At 34.8% G+C, this 17,771-nt stretch overlaps 1 protein-coding gene across 1 annotated transcript in view; it reads left to right on the forward strand.

Moving 5' to 3' along the window:
• Window positions 1-14,625, forward strand: part of st6galnac5a (ST6 (alpha-N-acetyl-neuraminyl-2,3-beta-galactosyl-1,3)-N-acetylgalactosaminide alpha-2,6-sialyltransferase 5a) — a 50,505-nt gene extending 35,880 nt beyond the window's left edge. Inside the window, exons 4-5 of the mRNA XM_034888319.1 lie at window positions 1,278-1,385; window positions 11,255-14,625. Of these exons, the coding sequence (XP_034744210.1) occupies window positions 1,278-1,385; window positions 11,255-11,501 (355 nt within the window). The 3' untranslated portion in view covers window positions 11,502-14,625. The remainder of the gene's footprint in view (window positions 1-1,277; window positions 1,386-11,254) is intronic.
• The last annotated feature ends 3,146 nt before the right edge of the window (window positions 14,626-17,771 follow it).

The raw sequence follows: 17,771 nt of genomic DNA on the forward strand, positions 1-17,771 counted from the left end.
CTAAACTGTGTTATATCAGCTCATACTTGAAAATGTTTACACTGTGTGTGAGACACCTACTCACACACAGTAGTTTTTTTCACATTTTTTTCACTCAAATTAATTTATAAATTGATTTGATGAATACTGATTATTCCAAAAGTGCTTTGGTCCACAACAGCTAAACCCCCTGCACAACTGTGCTTGTCAGTGATTACAATCGTGGCTACAAGCCAACGAGCCTGAGATCAACACCATGAAGTTTTTGTGTCCCTACTGCTTTGTGAAAACCTGAGCTAGCAGCTCAGACTTACAGACTTTGAGGCTGCACTTAGGCAGAATGGTGATTTGAGCTAAATGCTAACATCAGCATGTAAGCATGCTCAGTTCTAACATGCTGATGTTTAGCAGATAATATTTACCATGTTAATCATCATAATTTAGTCTGTTAGCATGCTGACATTGGCACTAAACTGCTGAGGCTGATGGGTAATCGGAAGGTATGTGGTCAGAGCACTGGGAAACGAAGTTTGGCGGCAAATGAAAGGTCTAAAGATCACAAAAATCTCAAAATTTACCTTTTTGAATGTTCTCATTGCTGCATAATTCACTTAACTTCAAGTAGGGCTTATTCATTACTTTTGCTGTCAAAACCCCAGAATGAGAATATCATAATTTTTGTTAATTTAGCTTAGTTTTAAAGTTACTTATTTCCACTTCACACTGAAGAGATTTGTGGTCCAGATGTTTTTCCATCTGATATCAACCATATTAAAGAAACCACTCCGATGGACGTTTAGATTTAGAGATTCCTAATACAATAAAAAAAAATATTTCATGTTTCTTTCACACCAGCGTATCTCAGGAAACTATTATTAGTGCTAATTTCTTAGCAGGCTTGACTTAAGAAACTGGAGTGTGAAAGCAGACAGATGGTTCTGCAGCCGAAGCTTTGTCATTTCAACTACAGTATCTGCACTCCATGCACACCAAGACTAATTAAGAGTTTGATTATTTGGCAGGGTTCATTTGTATCAGTCGATGTGTAGGATCCATCTGTATTTTAATGAAGCTGCAAGGGAACTTGAATGATTTTGCAGTCAGAAAAATCAACCTCTGGATATAGATAAATCTTTAATTTGTACTAATCTCTGCTATAATACACAGATATCAGATTTTTTTATTGTCGATTCCAGTTAATCACTTTCAAAAAAATCAAATACTGTACATTGTTCATCCTTGTGATCTTCCACGCATGAAATCAAGTCTTCTTCTTCCCCCCCTCCTCCACTTTGCAGAAGGATATCAAACTCCTGGCTGAGCACCGGCTGGTTCACCATGACTATCGCCCTGGAGCTTTGCGACCGGATCAATGTCTACGGCATGGTTGCCCCTGACTTCTGCAGGTGAGACAATGGAGCTGCATGTAATATATAAGCATCAGCTCACCAACAAGCATCATCATCTTCATATAAAGTTTTTAAAGCAAAACTGTATATGAAGTCCCTTCAAGTGTATAGATATTCATAGCAGAACGTCCACCAGATAAAATAAAGATTAATTCTATAAATATATTCAGGGAGCTGATGAATAAAATGTCAGTGGAGCTGGAGATGTTTTTTGAAATTGCCTGAATATTAGTTTTTTTTTAAATGTCAGTAAATGTGCTAACTTTACAAATATTTAAACTTGTAGGCATGTGAGATATTAGAGAGGAAAATGCAACGGTCTCACTCTGCTCATTTTTCTATTCACTGCACTATGACTTTTTTTATCACATACTATACTCTGACTTTTTAGAACACTATACTATGTGTTTTTTGTAATTTCTAATGACACGTTTTACTTACTATACAATGACTTTTAATGACATACTATACTATGATTGTTTTGACACACTTTACTATGACTTTTTTGTGAATTGTTATGACATTTTATGACATACTATACTCTGACTTTTAATGACTTTTTTCAACATTATTATATTACGTTTAGGAGATACTATACTGTGACTTTTTTTGACGTACTATTTTATGACTTTTTTTAACATAACATACTATGATTTTCAAAATGCTATATGCTATGACTTTTATTGACTTTTTTTGACATACTGAACCGTGACTTTTTTGACATACTACACATTGACTTTTTATTATGTTTTTTTTTAACATACTGGACTGTAACTTTTTTTGACAAACCAGTCTATGACCTTTTGAAAAAAAAAGATACTATACTATAACCTTTTTGACATGCTATACTATGACTTTTTTCAACGTACTATACTATGATTCTTTTTCAACATACTGTATACTATGACTTTTAATGACTTTTTTTGACATACTGAATTGTGACTTTTTTGACATACTACACTATGATGTTTTTTCAACATACTTTACTGTGACTTTTTTTTACTTTTTTCTGTATGCTATACTATGACTTTTTTGACATACTATACTATGACTTTTTATGACTTTTTTCAACATACTATACTATGACTTTTTATGACTTTTTTCAACATGCTATACTATGACTTTTTTGACCTACTATACTATGACTCTTAATGACTTTTTTGAAAATCAAATATGCTTAAAGAACAGCTCAGAGTGTAATTTGGTTGGTGGCGTGGTAGGTTGGTTCCAGATACATAAGGCAAGGATTTTTTTTTTAATATACGATACTATGACTTTTTCAAGGATTTTTTTCAATGAATATGGACCTAATTTTTGATAAGAGAAGTGTCAGTGTAGTTCATGTTTATTGTCCCCATAGGGAAATTAGGTTGCAGATCACATCACATCACATGGTATACAACATTAACACAGATAAGGCAGGGAGGAAAAACAAAAAAAAAACAAGACATATATACACCACCACTTGTACCATAAACAAGAATAATATGAAGGGGGGGGGGGGGGGGGGGGGGTCGAAAGGCTCAAAATTCCAGTGACTAACCATACAAATTTGAGGTTATCCAAGTATCCCTCTCAGTGGTGTGAAGCACAAATAATTAAAAAAAATAGCTAACTTAATTGTTTGGTATAGCTCACCAAGATAAGATGATGCCTTTACAGGCAAATCATAATCTGAGGTTGAAGGATCATAAACATGCTGTGTCTCCAGAGTTTTTCATGTTTTTAGCCTCAGCAATGTTGAATTATAAATACAATGTCAAACCAGCCTGCTTCAAATATTGCAATCAGCTCAGTATAATAAATCCCTGGCAAGCTTTCTGAAGATTGAAGGTTGTGGGTTCAACCCAGGGAGGCTTATTTTGTTTTAAAGTCTAAAACCCAAAATGAAGAAGTCAAAAATGATACAAAACAATGGTGAGGGTGTCAGTTGAGTGTGATACTGTAAAATGCTGTTTGGAAGACCCCAACGGCTATGGGTTCCAACCTGATTATGGTCTTTTTGACTTGAGGTTTCACACCCATATGAAGCCAAATACGGTAAGTAAACAGCTCGGAGCTTAATTTTGTTGGTGGCGGTGTGGGTTGGTTCTAGACACATAAGGTAAGGACTGACATGCTATATGACTTTTTTCAACTTACTATTCTATGAAGTTTTTTCTACCTACTATGACTTTTTCAACATACAATTCTATGACTTTTTATGACTTTTTTGACATACTGTTCTATGACACTTTTTTAAAGTGGTCTCATATTATGCTTTTCGGCTTTCCCCCTTTCCTTTGTGTTATATATTTTTTGGGACCGTTATAGTACGCATAGTAGTTTTACAAAGTGAAAAAGCCCAAAGTCCACCCCAAAGGGACTTACCATCTTCCAAAGAATACACTCTTCAAAAACTGCTCGAGAAACAGCTCTATTGTAGTCCAGCCTTAACTTCCGTTTCAACATACATTTTCTTCTTCTTATAATTTATTATGACTTTTTTCAACATACCATACAATACCATTTATACCGATACCGACTTTTTATGACTTTTTTTAAACATTTGATACAGACATTTTGTTCAACATACTATTCTATGCCTTTTTTCTGACATACCATACTATGACTTTTTATAACTTTTTTTATAAATACGATACAGACTTTTCGTTCAACATACTATTCTAGGACTTTTTTTGACATACTATACTATGACTTTTTATGACTTTTTTGACATGCTTTACTATGACTTTCACATATTTTACATATTATACAATGACTATGACTTTTCTTCTACATACTACACTACGACTTTCTTGACATACTGACATACTGTGTCATTTTATGACTTTTTTGACATACTATACTATGACCTTTTATCACTATTTTCAACATGCTTTACTATGACTTCTTTCGACATGACTTTTTATGACTTTTCTGACAGATCATTCTGTGCCTTTTTTATGACTTTTTGTAACATACTTTACTATGACTTTTTTGACATAATACACAATGACTTTTTTCAACATACTATACTATGATTTTTACAACTTTTTTTTATAATAAGCTACTGACTTTTTTCCAAAATACTATACTATAACTTTTTATGACTTGTTTTTGACATACGATACAGACTTTTTGTTCAACATACTGTTCAATTACTTTTTTCTGACATACTATACTATGACTTTTTTGACATGCTTTATTATGACTTTACATATTTTACATATTACACAATGACTATGACTGTTCTTCTACATACTATACTATGACTTTTCTTGACATACTGACATACTGTACTATAACTTTTTATGACTTTTTCAACATGACTTTTACATATTTTACATATTATACAATGAAAATTACTTCTTCTACATACTATACTATGATTTTTTCAACATACTATACAATGACGTTTTTTTAACTTTTTTCGACATATTATACTATGACTTTTTTCGACATACTATACTGTGACGTTTTCATAATTTTTTTGAAATACCATCCTATGACCTTTTATAACTTTTTTCAACATACTATATCATGACCATTTATGACCTTTTGATATTTTTCGACATAATATAAAATGACTGTGACTTCTCTTCTACATACTATTTTCTTGACACACTGACATACTCTACTAGGACATTCTATGACTTTTTTCAACATACTATACTATGACTTTTTTTCAACGTACTATACAATGACTTTCTTGACATACTGACATACTGTGTCATTTTATGACTTTTTTGCCATACTATGACCTTTATCACTATTTTCAACATGCTTTACTATGACTTTTTTTGACATGACTTTTTATGATTTTTTTTGACAGATCATTCTGTGCCTTTTTTATGACTTTTTGTAACATACTTTACTATGACTTTTTGACATAATACACAATGACTTTTTTTCAACATATTATACTATGATTTTTATGACTTTTTTTTGACACACGCTACTGACTTTTTGTTCAACATACTATTCTAGGACGTTTTTCTGACATACTATACTATGATTTTTTATGACTTTTTTGACATGCTTTACTATGACTTTTTATGACTTTTTCAACATACTTTACTACGACTTTTTTGACATAATACTCAATGACTTTTTTCAACATACTATACTATAATTTTTTTCCGACGTACTATACTATGATTTTTTATTAAAAAAAATTACATACAATAATGACTTTTTATACAACATACTATTCTAGGACTTTTTTCTGAAATACTATCCTAAGACTTTTTATACCTTTTTTCAACATACCATATCATGACCTTTTATGACCTTTTGATATTGTTCGACATATTATACAATGACTGTGACTTTTCTTCTACATACTATTTTCTTGACACAATGACATACTCTACTATGACATTCTATGACTTTTTCAACATACTATACTATGACTTTTTATGACTTTTTTTTTACATATGACACTGACTTTTTGTTCACATGCCATTCTATGACTTTTTGACATACTATACTATGACTTTTTATGACTCTTTTTTGACATACAATACAGACTTTTTCTTCAACCTACTATTCTATGACTTTTTTTTTTTTTAGTATGATTTTTCAATGACTTTTTTGACATGCTTTACTATGACTTTTTATGACTTTTTCAACATACTATACTATGACTTTTTTGACATAATACTCAATGACTTTTTTAACATGCTTTACTATGACTTTTACATATTTTACATATTATACAATGACTTTGACCTTTCTTCTACATACTATTCTAGGACTTTTCTTGACATACTGACATACTGTACTATGACTTTTTATGACTTTTTCGACATACTAAACTATGACTTTTTATGACTTTTCAACATACTTTTACTGTGACTTTTTTGACATAATACACAATTACTTTTTTCCACATACTATACTATGATTTTTATGACTTTTTTTTTTACATACGCTACTGACTTTTTTTTCCAACATACTATACTATAACGTTTTATGACTTGTTTTTGACATATAATACAGACGTTTTGTTCAACATACTGTTCTATGACTTTTTCTGACATACTATACTATGACTTTTTAGACATGCTTTACTATGACTTTTACATAATTTACATATTACACAATGACTATGACTGTTCTTCTACATACTATACTATGACTTTTCTTGACATACTGACATACTGTACTATTACTTTTTATGACTTTTTCAACATGACTTTTACATATTTTACATATTCTACAATGAAAATGACTTTTGTTCTACATACTATACTATGACTTTTTCGACATACTATACTGTGACTTTTAAAATTTTTTTTTTTGAAACACTATCCTAAGACCTTTTTATAACTTTTTTCAACATACTATATCATGAACTTTTATTAGCTTTTGATATTTTTTGACGTTTTATACAATGACTGACTTTTCTTCTACATACTATTTTCTTGACACACTGACACACATTACTCTACTATGACATTCTATGACGTTTTATGACATACTATACTATGACTTTTTATGACTTTTTTTACATACAATACAGACTTTTTCTTCAACCTATTATTCTATGACTTTTTCGACATACTATACTATGACTTTTTGTGACTTTTTTGACATGCTTTACTATGACTTTTACATATTTTACATTTTATACCCTGACTATGACTTTTCTTCTACATACTATACTATGACTTTTCTTGACACACTGACATACTGTACTATGACTTTTTCTGACTTTTTCGACATACTATACTATACTATGACCTTTTATGACTTTTCAACATGCTTTACTATGACTTTTACATATTTTACATTTTATAATGAATATGACTTTTCTTCTACATACCATACTATGACTTTTTCGACATACTACACTATGACGTTTTTTAAAACTTTTTTCAACATATTATTCCATCATTCTTTTTTACATACTATACTGTGCCTTTTTATAATTCTTTAAAAATACTATCCTAAGACTTTTTATATGTTCTTTCAACACTATATTATGACTTTCTATGACTTTTTAATATTTTTTGACATATACAATGACTATGACTTTTCTTCTGCATACTACATTATGACTTTTCTTGACATACATTCTTGACTATGACTTTTTATTACTTTTTTTGACATACTATATTATAACTTTTTTGACATACTATACTATGACTTTTCTTCTGACGTAGTTCACTATGACTGTTTATGACTGTTTTCAACATACTATACTATGACTTTTCAAGACTTTTTATGACTTTTTTTGCAGCAAACCATACTATGACTCTTTTTGACATACTATATATAATATGTCTATTTTTAAAAACAATGTTTTACATACAATAATATGACTTTATATGACTTTTATGACATACTATACTGAATTTTTAATGACATACTACACTATGATTTTCTTCTGAATTTTTATGACATTTGTTACTATTATTTTTTAAGGGCATCGTCTCCTTACCCCATTCTAGGCTTGTCATAGCACAACAATAGAAAGGAAGTGGAGAGTGGAAATGAACGCAAAAAAAATAAAGCAATTTATTTGCTTCACATCCAAATAAAAATATTGTATTCACAGACAAGTGAAATGGTATATACAAGTAGCTTAGCTAATTAGCTAACTAAAGTGTTCTTTATATGCACAAAGTACTTATAGTTAATTAGGAGTCAAGTTAATGTTGGAGCTAAGTTAACTACCTAAGACATGCACCGTACTGAAGAAAGCCACGGCTGTAAACAGGCTACCAGTCAAAGCTTACTATACACACAATTATCACAGCACTAGCAGTGTTAGATGCCACATGGGCCAGAATTGAATACTCACTTGCACATACAATACATATACAGTATATTGGACATACATATTTTCTTCCCTTGCACATGAATTGCTGTATATACTGGTACTAACCACTTGCACATACATGCATATATTTATAGTTCACTTGCACACACAAATATTTCCCTTGTGCAGACATGGATACTTCACTTTCTTATAAATATGTATTTTAATTTGCACATACATGGATACCTCACTTGCACATACTTATATACTTCACTTGCACACACATGCGTAACAAGAGTGAGTATGTATTTGTGTGTGCACAAGAATTACAGTATTACGTTTGTACATATGGGGTTGGTGGTTGGGGAGGATGGCAGGGCACACCTGGCAATCTAAATACAAAGTTCAGAGGACGAGGAGGAACTGCTGCCACCATCAAGCCTCTGCGTCCACTCGGGAATCTGGGAATATACCAGCCTCCCAATCAGCCAATCTGCAATGAAAGCATCATTGGCAGGAGAATCAATCTGCACTGGAATCATATGCTGGAAAGGGCACCTGTCAAAGCACAGACTCTCAAAGAATAAGAAAGTTCTCACATTGTTTAGGCACACACAAAATATACAATGTAAATATGTCTGGGATTGTAACACTACTATGACTTTTAAGACATACTGTAGTATGAGTACAGACTTTTTATGACATACTATATATACTATGAACTTATGGTTCCTGCATATACCCTGTTCCCTCTTTAGCCCCCTTTTAATGGGAGATCCCATCAATCCAGATTGTCTAATTACGAGCTACACTTAAACTAAGGACAATCAAACTCTCTCCCTTTGTTTCATCCACCTTTTTTGTTTGTTGTCTCCTATGTCACACTATACAGGCCATTTTTTACTCATTCATCCTCCAGACAGAGTCAAAAACCACATCCAATCTAGTGGATTTATTATCAGCTACTGAGAGCTTTAAGAGGATACACAAGTTGTATTCCCCAAATTTTAAGCAAAAGAAAGCTTTATATCTGGCATGAATTTGAGATAAGACAGGAATAGTTCATCCTCTATGACATATTGTGGATTATCAAGTATGGAGATGAAAACAAAGTAACAAAGTGTTTATTAACCGTTAACAAAGTATTATAATAGTTGCAACTTCATAGCCATCCAAATAATGTCTATTGAAGTTTTTTCTAAAGGTTTCTTAAAGGTTTAGAAAAAATTTGGTAATCACTAACAAAAACTTTAAAATGCAAAACATTGTGTAACAATAACATGTTCAAGTGTGTGCAACAATAAACATTTTTGATTTAATTGTTTGTTATCCATAAAATAACTATTAACTTAAGTATAATTAACAATCAATTTACCATTTATCAGTGATGGTTATTATAAAGTGTTACTGCTTAGATGTTTTGTCACTGTCAATCAAATCTGATCAACTCAAACCTGTTGAAGCAGGTTATTTGACTCTTTAGGTGTTCAAATCTTTATAAGTAACTAATATTACATGTTATAAAGAAACACTAAGATTTGAACAAAGTTTATTACTTGAACTAGATGTTACTTAACCAATTAAGCAGCCATTTATAGTTATTGGAAAACATATGTAAAATTTTGAGATGCAGTTATAACTAAAATTAAGTTTCCCTAAATGTCCTCATTACAGGGAATTTGTGTAAAACATTGATAGTGAAACTAACTGAAATACAGTAAAGGAAATGCAGCATTATTTCTTATTAAAAATTGTTGGCTTAAGCTGATACTTGGCAACTCTTTTAGTTGTCACAACGAGTGGTCAGTAGACTTTACTTGATGTGATCCAACTGAGAATTCAAAAAACATGTTTCTCTCTCTTTTAGTCAAATATGTTTTATTGACATGAAAAGTAGTCATTTATAAAGCCAAAGCATTCATGAATAAATAACCAATACACCCAAACATCCTAATACTAATAGTGTGTGTCCTAATAGTGTGAGCGTTTTTCGAGGCCCTTCTCTTTTTCTCTTTTTTATTCACTCACTGAAATTGTGAAGTTGTTGATTTTTAAGTAACCTCCTTACCTTTTCTCTAAAGAATGTGAAAATGTCCTGACTCCTGTAGGAAAGAGTGTTCTTAATGACTTCTTACATACTGCTAAATCACTCAATTACTGCAGCTTTTAAAGTGCAGGAACACTGTGGTGGTGTGCATCGTTTTACAGTTTAAGCTTATTTTTTATAGGATATTATACTGTGCAGAGAGACTAGGGAATGACATAAAACAGATTTCAATGGTATTGTATTATTTAGCGCACATTAGACTGGTGAACAATTTTAGTTTCACCAACATTTTCAACAAAATCAGGATTTGTTGTGCATGACATTAGGACAAAGACACAAAAAGAATATCTTCCATACCATATGAGTGTTATTTTAAAAACAGCACAACATGGTGGAGACTCAAGGTTTCCCAAAACTTCAAGAAAAAAATTATTTAACGTCTCCGAAGGATAGAATAAAACAAAAACAATAATCTGTATTTGAAAGAAACAAAAGATGAGACAGAAATATCCTTTGCTGGGCTTGACACTCTTTAATCACTTGCTATTGAAGCATTATGAGAGAAGTGAAACAATAAAAGCATACCAATACAGGAAGGAGGCGAGATGGAGGAGGGTGTTACATTTCTGAAAGCAGGCGGCAGCGAGGATGCACAGCTCACTGATCTTTTGTGTTATTATTTATTTATTTGGACCATTTATTGTGAAAGAGAGCATACACGATTAGATGATGATGTACTGTGTACATCATCTAATCGTGTGTGCACTATAGAAAGGCGTCCCTCTGGCTCGCCTGAACCATTCCGAGGTTCCATTTTTAGAACTTTTATTAGTCATGCTCAAACTTTGTTTCTTCATTTGTTTTTTATTCAGTGTTGAGGTGCAGGTGGCATTTAAAAGTTATTTAAATGGGCTAAATTTGGTTGTGTAATCCATGCAGAGACAAATGAATACAGATCAGTCCCCCTCCATCCCCACAAAATGAAAAACACTGTGGTGTCACATAAAACATAAATCTCCCATAAAGTGTTTTTAAATGTCACCCATCTCTCCTTTCTCACTACTACTGCAGGGAGCCTCAGCACCACTCAGTCCCCTACCACTACTACGAGCCACGTGGTCCAGATGAGTGTGCCATGTACATTTCTCATGAGCGTGGGCGACGGGGAAGCCACCACCGCTTCATCACAGAGAAGCGGGTCTTTGCTAAATGGGCACGGACTTTTGACATCCACTTCTACCAGCCGGACTGGAGCCCTCCGCCTCTTCCAGCCAACCAGACGCTGGAGGGGACGCCCCTGGTACCCCAGAAGACGTGACCTGGGGTGAAGAAAATGCTTTAGAGATTCATCTAAGAAAGAGTGAGGACGGGGGACATTTGCAATTAGGACTGCTGGACCCCTAACATTAGAATAAAATGTGTAGTAGGCAAGAAAAAAAGTTATCATGGATAAACTGTGAGTCTTGTTGAGCCTGCTGGACATTTGTTATGAAAATTTTCTCCAGCTTCACCACCGCTTCTCCAGCAGTGTGGTCTGTTTACTGAGCTGAGGCGGATCAAACTTTGTACATCCCTTCTACAACTTGTAAAGTGAGTTTATACAAGGAGGCAGCATCATTACACACTTCACTCTCAATGCATGCATGCTGTGTTTTACTGTGGATTCATCGTGTGTGTGTGTGTGTGTGTCTGTGTCTGTCTGTGTGTGTGTGTGTGTGTGTGTGTGTGTGTGTGTGTGTGTGTGTGTGTGTTTTTGTGTGTTTGTGTGTTTACCTGAGGGATCACAGAGGATACAAACTTGAGTTTGGACTACCTGCAAAGCCTCTGCTGCTGGATGCAGGATCTATGCAGGATTCACCACTGACTGTTCACTGAAAGAAAAATACTATTACAATGCCCGTAATCTAACAATGTATGGCTGGAGCCGGCGTAAGATGAATACTAGTAATAGTAGTACAATTTGGCTATTTGAAGTGTGAATCATCGCATGCGTTTTTCAAAGACTGAGGAGGTCAAGTTGGATGAGCTTGGATCCACCAATGTGTCCCTGTGCAAGACACTTAACCCATAGTTGCTCCAGAGGCGGGTGACCTCTGATATGTATAGCATTTGGAAGTTGCTTTGGATAAAAAGCGTCAGCTAAATGACATGTAATGTAATGTAAAGCTTCTTAAGACCCCTATCTCGTGCAACAAAGGCCTCAAACACCTTTAAAAGCAGATATGAATCACTTCCCTGACTTTTACTGTTACTGTCTTGCAGATATGTCTATTGTAAGCTCACTCAAGTCAAACTTTGTAATGCAGCACTTCCTGGCTGAGTGACAAGTGTGTAACATTAACAGTGAGGTTTTATCTAACGCGTGTGCGCGGCCTCTGCCCATACGTATGTATCAAAAGGCTTTGTTTGCTGCTGTCACCACTTAATAGCGCGATTTATATAGCTACAAGCCGGATTTCCATGTAAATGCACAGCCATGTCACACAAGACAAGTGGGAGATTAAAATCGAAAGCAGGGATGCAGCAGCACCATCCATCCTACTACATAGTATTTGTCTTCTGCCCGAATCGCCTTGCAGAAGAATTACACAGTTTTTCTGGTAAACTGATGAGTATGTGATCTGTCAGTTACTTCCTCTCTCGGTCTGGATTGTGTTTTATGTACACTCTCCTCTCATTTGATGGAGTATGTGCTGCGTGTCGACCGACCCTTCCTCTCTTTTTGATCCTCTATTTTCCCCTCTTTCCTCATCTATGCATAAGAATGAGGTGTTGGTCTGGAGAAAGTGATGAGACGTGGTTATCCTAATGATACATCCTGGTGCTAAGTCCCTCATCTCTGTAATGTGAGTAATGAGAGGAGGGATGATGTTGGTCAGATACATAGGTGCTCATAAAGGGCTTGTTTCACAACACGTTTCCTTGGTGGCGATGAGGACTGGATTACTTTAAATACATCACAAACAGCTGCAGGGGTGTTGCTGCTGACTTTGTACTGTAGCAAAGACTAATATATGGGTTTGTTTTTGAGAGACTTGTCAGAGAATGGCTGTGCACAACAGTCTGTAAAGTGATAAGCACTTGAATATTTTTTGGGGTTTTGCCTAATTAAATGAGTCACAGTATGTCGTTTGGGACTGCGACTATTTTCATTTTAGATTGTTTGGTCTATGAAAAGACAGATAATAGCGAAAGATGTACATCACAAGTTCCCGGAGCCCAAGGTGACATTTTTTTGATTCCTTGTTTTATACATAACAGTCCAAAACCTAAAGCTATTCAGTTGGCATTATATAGAACCGAAAAGCAGCAGGTTGTCCCATTTGACAAAGTGCAACCAGTGTAATATGTGAATTGTCTGCTTCATGAAGAACCTAAAGGAATAGCTTGACTTTATTAGAAATATGATCAGACCCTTTCTTTCTGGCTAACTAGTTAGCTGTGAAAACCGGAATGTAATTTGCTGTTTTACCGGGGGGTTATGTGGACTATGCTGGACTATTTCTTGATTCCATAAAGGTCCCACCCAAGACTTGTTCTGTCGCATAAGCCCAATAAAACACTACACTAAAAAGCATAAGTTGTATTTCTACAAAAACTAATAAGGTATAATGTATTAACTGATGAGCTTAAAAAGGCACTGGTAGGTGGATTTTCCTACCTAACGACTGGGCCTAGCTGTATTTCCGTTTCTCTCATCCTGTATGCTTAACTAAGCTAACCAGCTGCTAATTTCAGCGCATAAACTGTATAATAATAAGCTCCAGCCATATATTCTAGGGCTGAACTATGGTAATCAATGTCTAAATCATTATTTTCCCCTTTGTTTTATTTTATTTTATTATTATCATATATGCATTCCCCAAAAAATAAAATGGCTCAATATAAAAAAAGCTCATGAAATTCATTTTCCATTCATTTACGCATTAACATTAATTAGGCTATAATATTCTCAGACAGGTGTTTGTGTGTCTGTGTGTGTGTGTGTGTGTGTGAGAGAGAGACTATGCTGTGACTATTAGCATCCAAGATGTTGAAAAAGTCAAGCGTCTGGAATAATTTCGAAATTTTCAAAATACCATCCTTTTTCAAGAGCCAGATCTGCCAAAATAAACACCTGAAAACTGAAATAGCTTAGCCTTGATAAAGCATAATTGCCTGGCCTTTTAAATTACATGTATATATTTTATATGTGTAATATATTTAATGTTATTATCCAGTCCCCACCAACTGTTTTTTGCAAAGGTCTCCATTGTTTGTTAGCAACTCCAGAGTGCAAACTGGTCGGCTAACCTGCCTGCCAGAAAACAGAAGTTAACTAAACTAAAATAATTTTCATGCCGGCTCCATGGGAAGAAATCCACGCTCACCTGCCTCTATTTTTTTCTTGTTGCCCAGGACGGAATTGTATCATTCCACTTAATAAAATACTTGTATCACTCCTCCTGCGTTCAGCAATTTCTATACGTAACACTAATGGAAAAAATATTAGAAATACAATTTGAACATTACCTCCATATGTGTGTTGTAGCCCCCCCAAACATGAAGAGAAAACATGGAGTTTAGTGGAGGATGGGAGGCACAGTGAGTCACATTCAACCTCCACTGACGGCAGCTGCCTTTTTTACTTTTTAATCTCTCTCTCTTCCTGTCTGATTGTGACATCAGGCTGTGTCACACTGAAATAATAATGAAAGACAAGCAGCGTTACAAGGCCTTTACTCCCCAAAGCTACAAATAGATCCCTGACTGCCATCAGGACGGAGTGTTGGAGCATTTTGTTTTGTGTTTGAAAATAGAACTGAGGCATTAACTAAAGGTAAAGCACATATATTAAGTTAGCATTATAAAATGATGAAGGAAAAATAAGTATTCAGCAGAGGATCATTAGCACTTAAATTATTGGACAGCTGTGCCAAGTCAATAAAATGTAATTGAGTGTTAAAAAAAAGTATGACATCAAAAACTATGAACAGGGCTGAAAAATAATGCTGTTCTCTTTATACACATACAAAATACACGATACTAGGTCTGTAGCTAACAATTATTTTAATTATCAGTTATTTTGCGTAATTGCTTAATGTTTTGTCTAAAACATGGCTCTGCAGGGTTAGTCTCTCATTGCCAACCTATCTCCATAGTGCTGCAGGGTTAACCAATCAAATGTAATGTAACACCTGCTTCACAGACATACAAGCCAAAGTATGATGGAAAACCAGCAGGTTTTGGCCCAGAACTATTTATTATAAGGGGTTTAGCATCTGGACCTGGAAGGGACAAAAAATTGATGGATAAATTAAATTGGATTAATTGGTAAAGACCATTTGAGTAGTCTCTAAAATTGCCTGTTGCCCATTATGATGGGATCTAACCATAACAATTATTTACTGTGATTAGAATCCATGTTGCTATCAGTTGATTCTTCTTTGCTTTCTTAGTTTTGGTGTAAAATCGACTTTGCATGAATAAATAATACATTCAAAAAATGCAATCTGTACAAGAGCCAGAAAGCTGTTCATGTTTATTAAAAGGCTTTCTGTCTAAGCAACCATCATTAAAATGTGACCCTCTCTAACTCTTCTTTATTTTAGTTTTCTTAAAGTTTAAGAAAAGGCACTCAGAAAACAAGTTGGGTCCACTGAGCTTGCCTCGGTCCAGACCTTGGAATCTGTCTATTTCACGGAGTTGACAGTGTATCAAGTTGACAATTCTGTCTATCAGGCAACAACTGAGCATAATTTATGCCACAGCTATTGTTGCAGATGAGAATGAAAGAAAATCTGTGACTGCTAAAATTCCTATCAACATTCTTTGGAATGATTGACATTATAAAGGCTCACTAACAGGCATGCAGTTGGAAATCCAGAGTTGCCATGGATATTGGACAACACGTCAGGCACACATGTCTACAAACAGCATGTGTGTTTGTGCGTAAATTATTAAATTTAGCAGACTGCCACATTGAGCTAATGTTGTTGTTCCACTTCTAAAGAAGACAAGTCTATGTCTGTGCGCTCACTGGTGAATACCGACGCTGTTTATTGTTTGAACAACCTGTGTGACATATTCAGAGCATCCTACCTGACTCTTCATCCTTAAATCTTTCTGACTCTTTGGAGATGGCTGCTCTGCAAAGGGAAACCATAGTGACAGAGGAGATGGGAGAGAACATCCCCATGCTGAATGTGAGTACTGAACCAGAAGCATAGAGGAGATGGAGTCAATTTTAATGTGGGCTTAAGAACAAACAAATCCATCTGAGATAGGTTGACTTACTTTTTATTATATCTGCTGCATGCCTAGTATACACTGATTGTTTATGGAGGCTGCATTGTCTTTAGAAATAAAAGCATCTCTTGGTTGTTGCAAATGTTTCCAGTAAGGCAACAAAAAAGCAGTTGTGTAAGTAAACTTAAGCGTTATCAATTTCAAGGATGTCTCTGTTTTATTAAATAAGCTTAGACTGAGTTCTGCTAGGCATACCTTGAAAAGGTCTGTACCAGTAAAATCTGTTATTGTGTTTTGTACAGTATTAAAGTAATTAAGGAAGGGGGGAAAGAAAATAGTCATATACATTCATTTGTGTTTCATCTTTAATCAGGATATCAAAATCTTTCCAATTTATGAAAAAAATGTGCTTGCTCTCTTTGAAAGGGGACTAGCATGAATGAGATTACAGAAAATAAGAAACGGGGAGGAAAAAGGTTGAAGAAATAAGCGTTGCATAAATAATGTATAAGAAAAGGTACTTGGTGGCTGACGCAGCAGCTGCCTTCCAATACATATGGTTTCATTTCCAACTCCATCTATTTCCCACTTCAGCTGCGAGGGAGAGTGGCAGCAGGCACTCGATGGGCGGGTCCATGCGCCGTGGAGCAAAGATAAACTACCTCAGGTTCAATCCATATACTTATAGCAGTCACTCTCCCACAACAATGAGCCCAATGCAGAGTGGTTACACATGGAGAGAAAAGGAAAGGGGGGGGAGACACGTCCCATCACAGAGTAGATTCATTTGGGACGGCCGGCGGCTTACTAGGTTATCAGTCACTTATCGCTGCTGTAGTGCAAGACGTGGAATGACCAGGGAAATAGCTGTCCATCACCCAGAATACAATCAGTGGAGTACACAGCTGGGGAGCTAATGGATGTTTCCACGGGGAGGGCAATTTGGTGAATGGGAAAGTGGATGGGTCCATCATGCGAGATGGGATTAGGTGTGATTGTTATCCTTCACAAGCGTGATTTGACAGTCATGGGGTGTAATGTATATGGACAAGAGAGACGTTAAATAGTAATTTCTTCACAGCCCACTCACAGCCAATCACCACGCTCCTTTTTCTTACCGAGCAGACGTTCTGAGTAGCACTTAAACAGAAAGGCTGCTGCTGCTGCTGAAATATGCAGAACAGAATGCTCTCAAAAATAAATGTAATTCTTATCTGCAGACTCAGTTGAGTGCATTTTAACCAAATCATTAAATCACAATTATGGAATGGCTTGAAAAAACAGAGCTTTTGACACAAAATAAATAAATAAGTGCCCTTGTCAAAAAGAAAACATAAAACAGTTAAAAGTGGCCATACTG

Source organism: Etheostoma cragini, chromosome 12 (assembly GCF_013103735.1).
Source record: "Etheostoma cragini isolate CJK2018 chromosome 12, CSU_Ecrag_1.0, whole genome shotgun sequence".
In the NCBI taxonomy this organism is placed as follows: Eukaryota; Metazoa; Chordata; class Actinopteri; order Perciformes; family Percidae; genus Etheostoma; species Etheostoma cragini.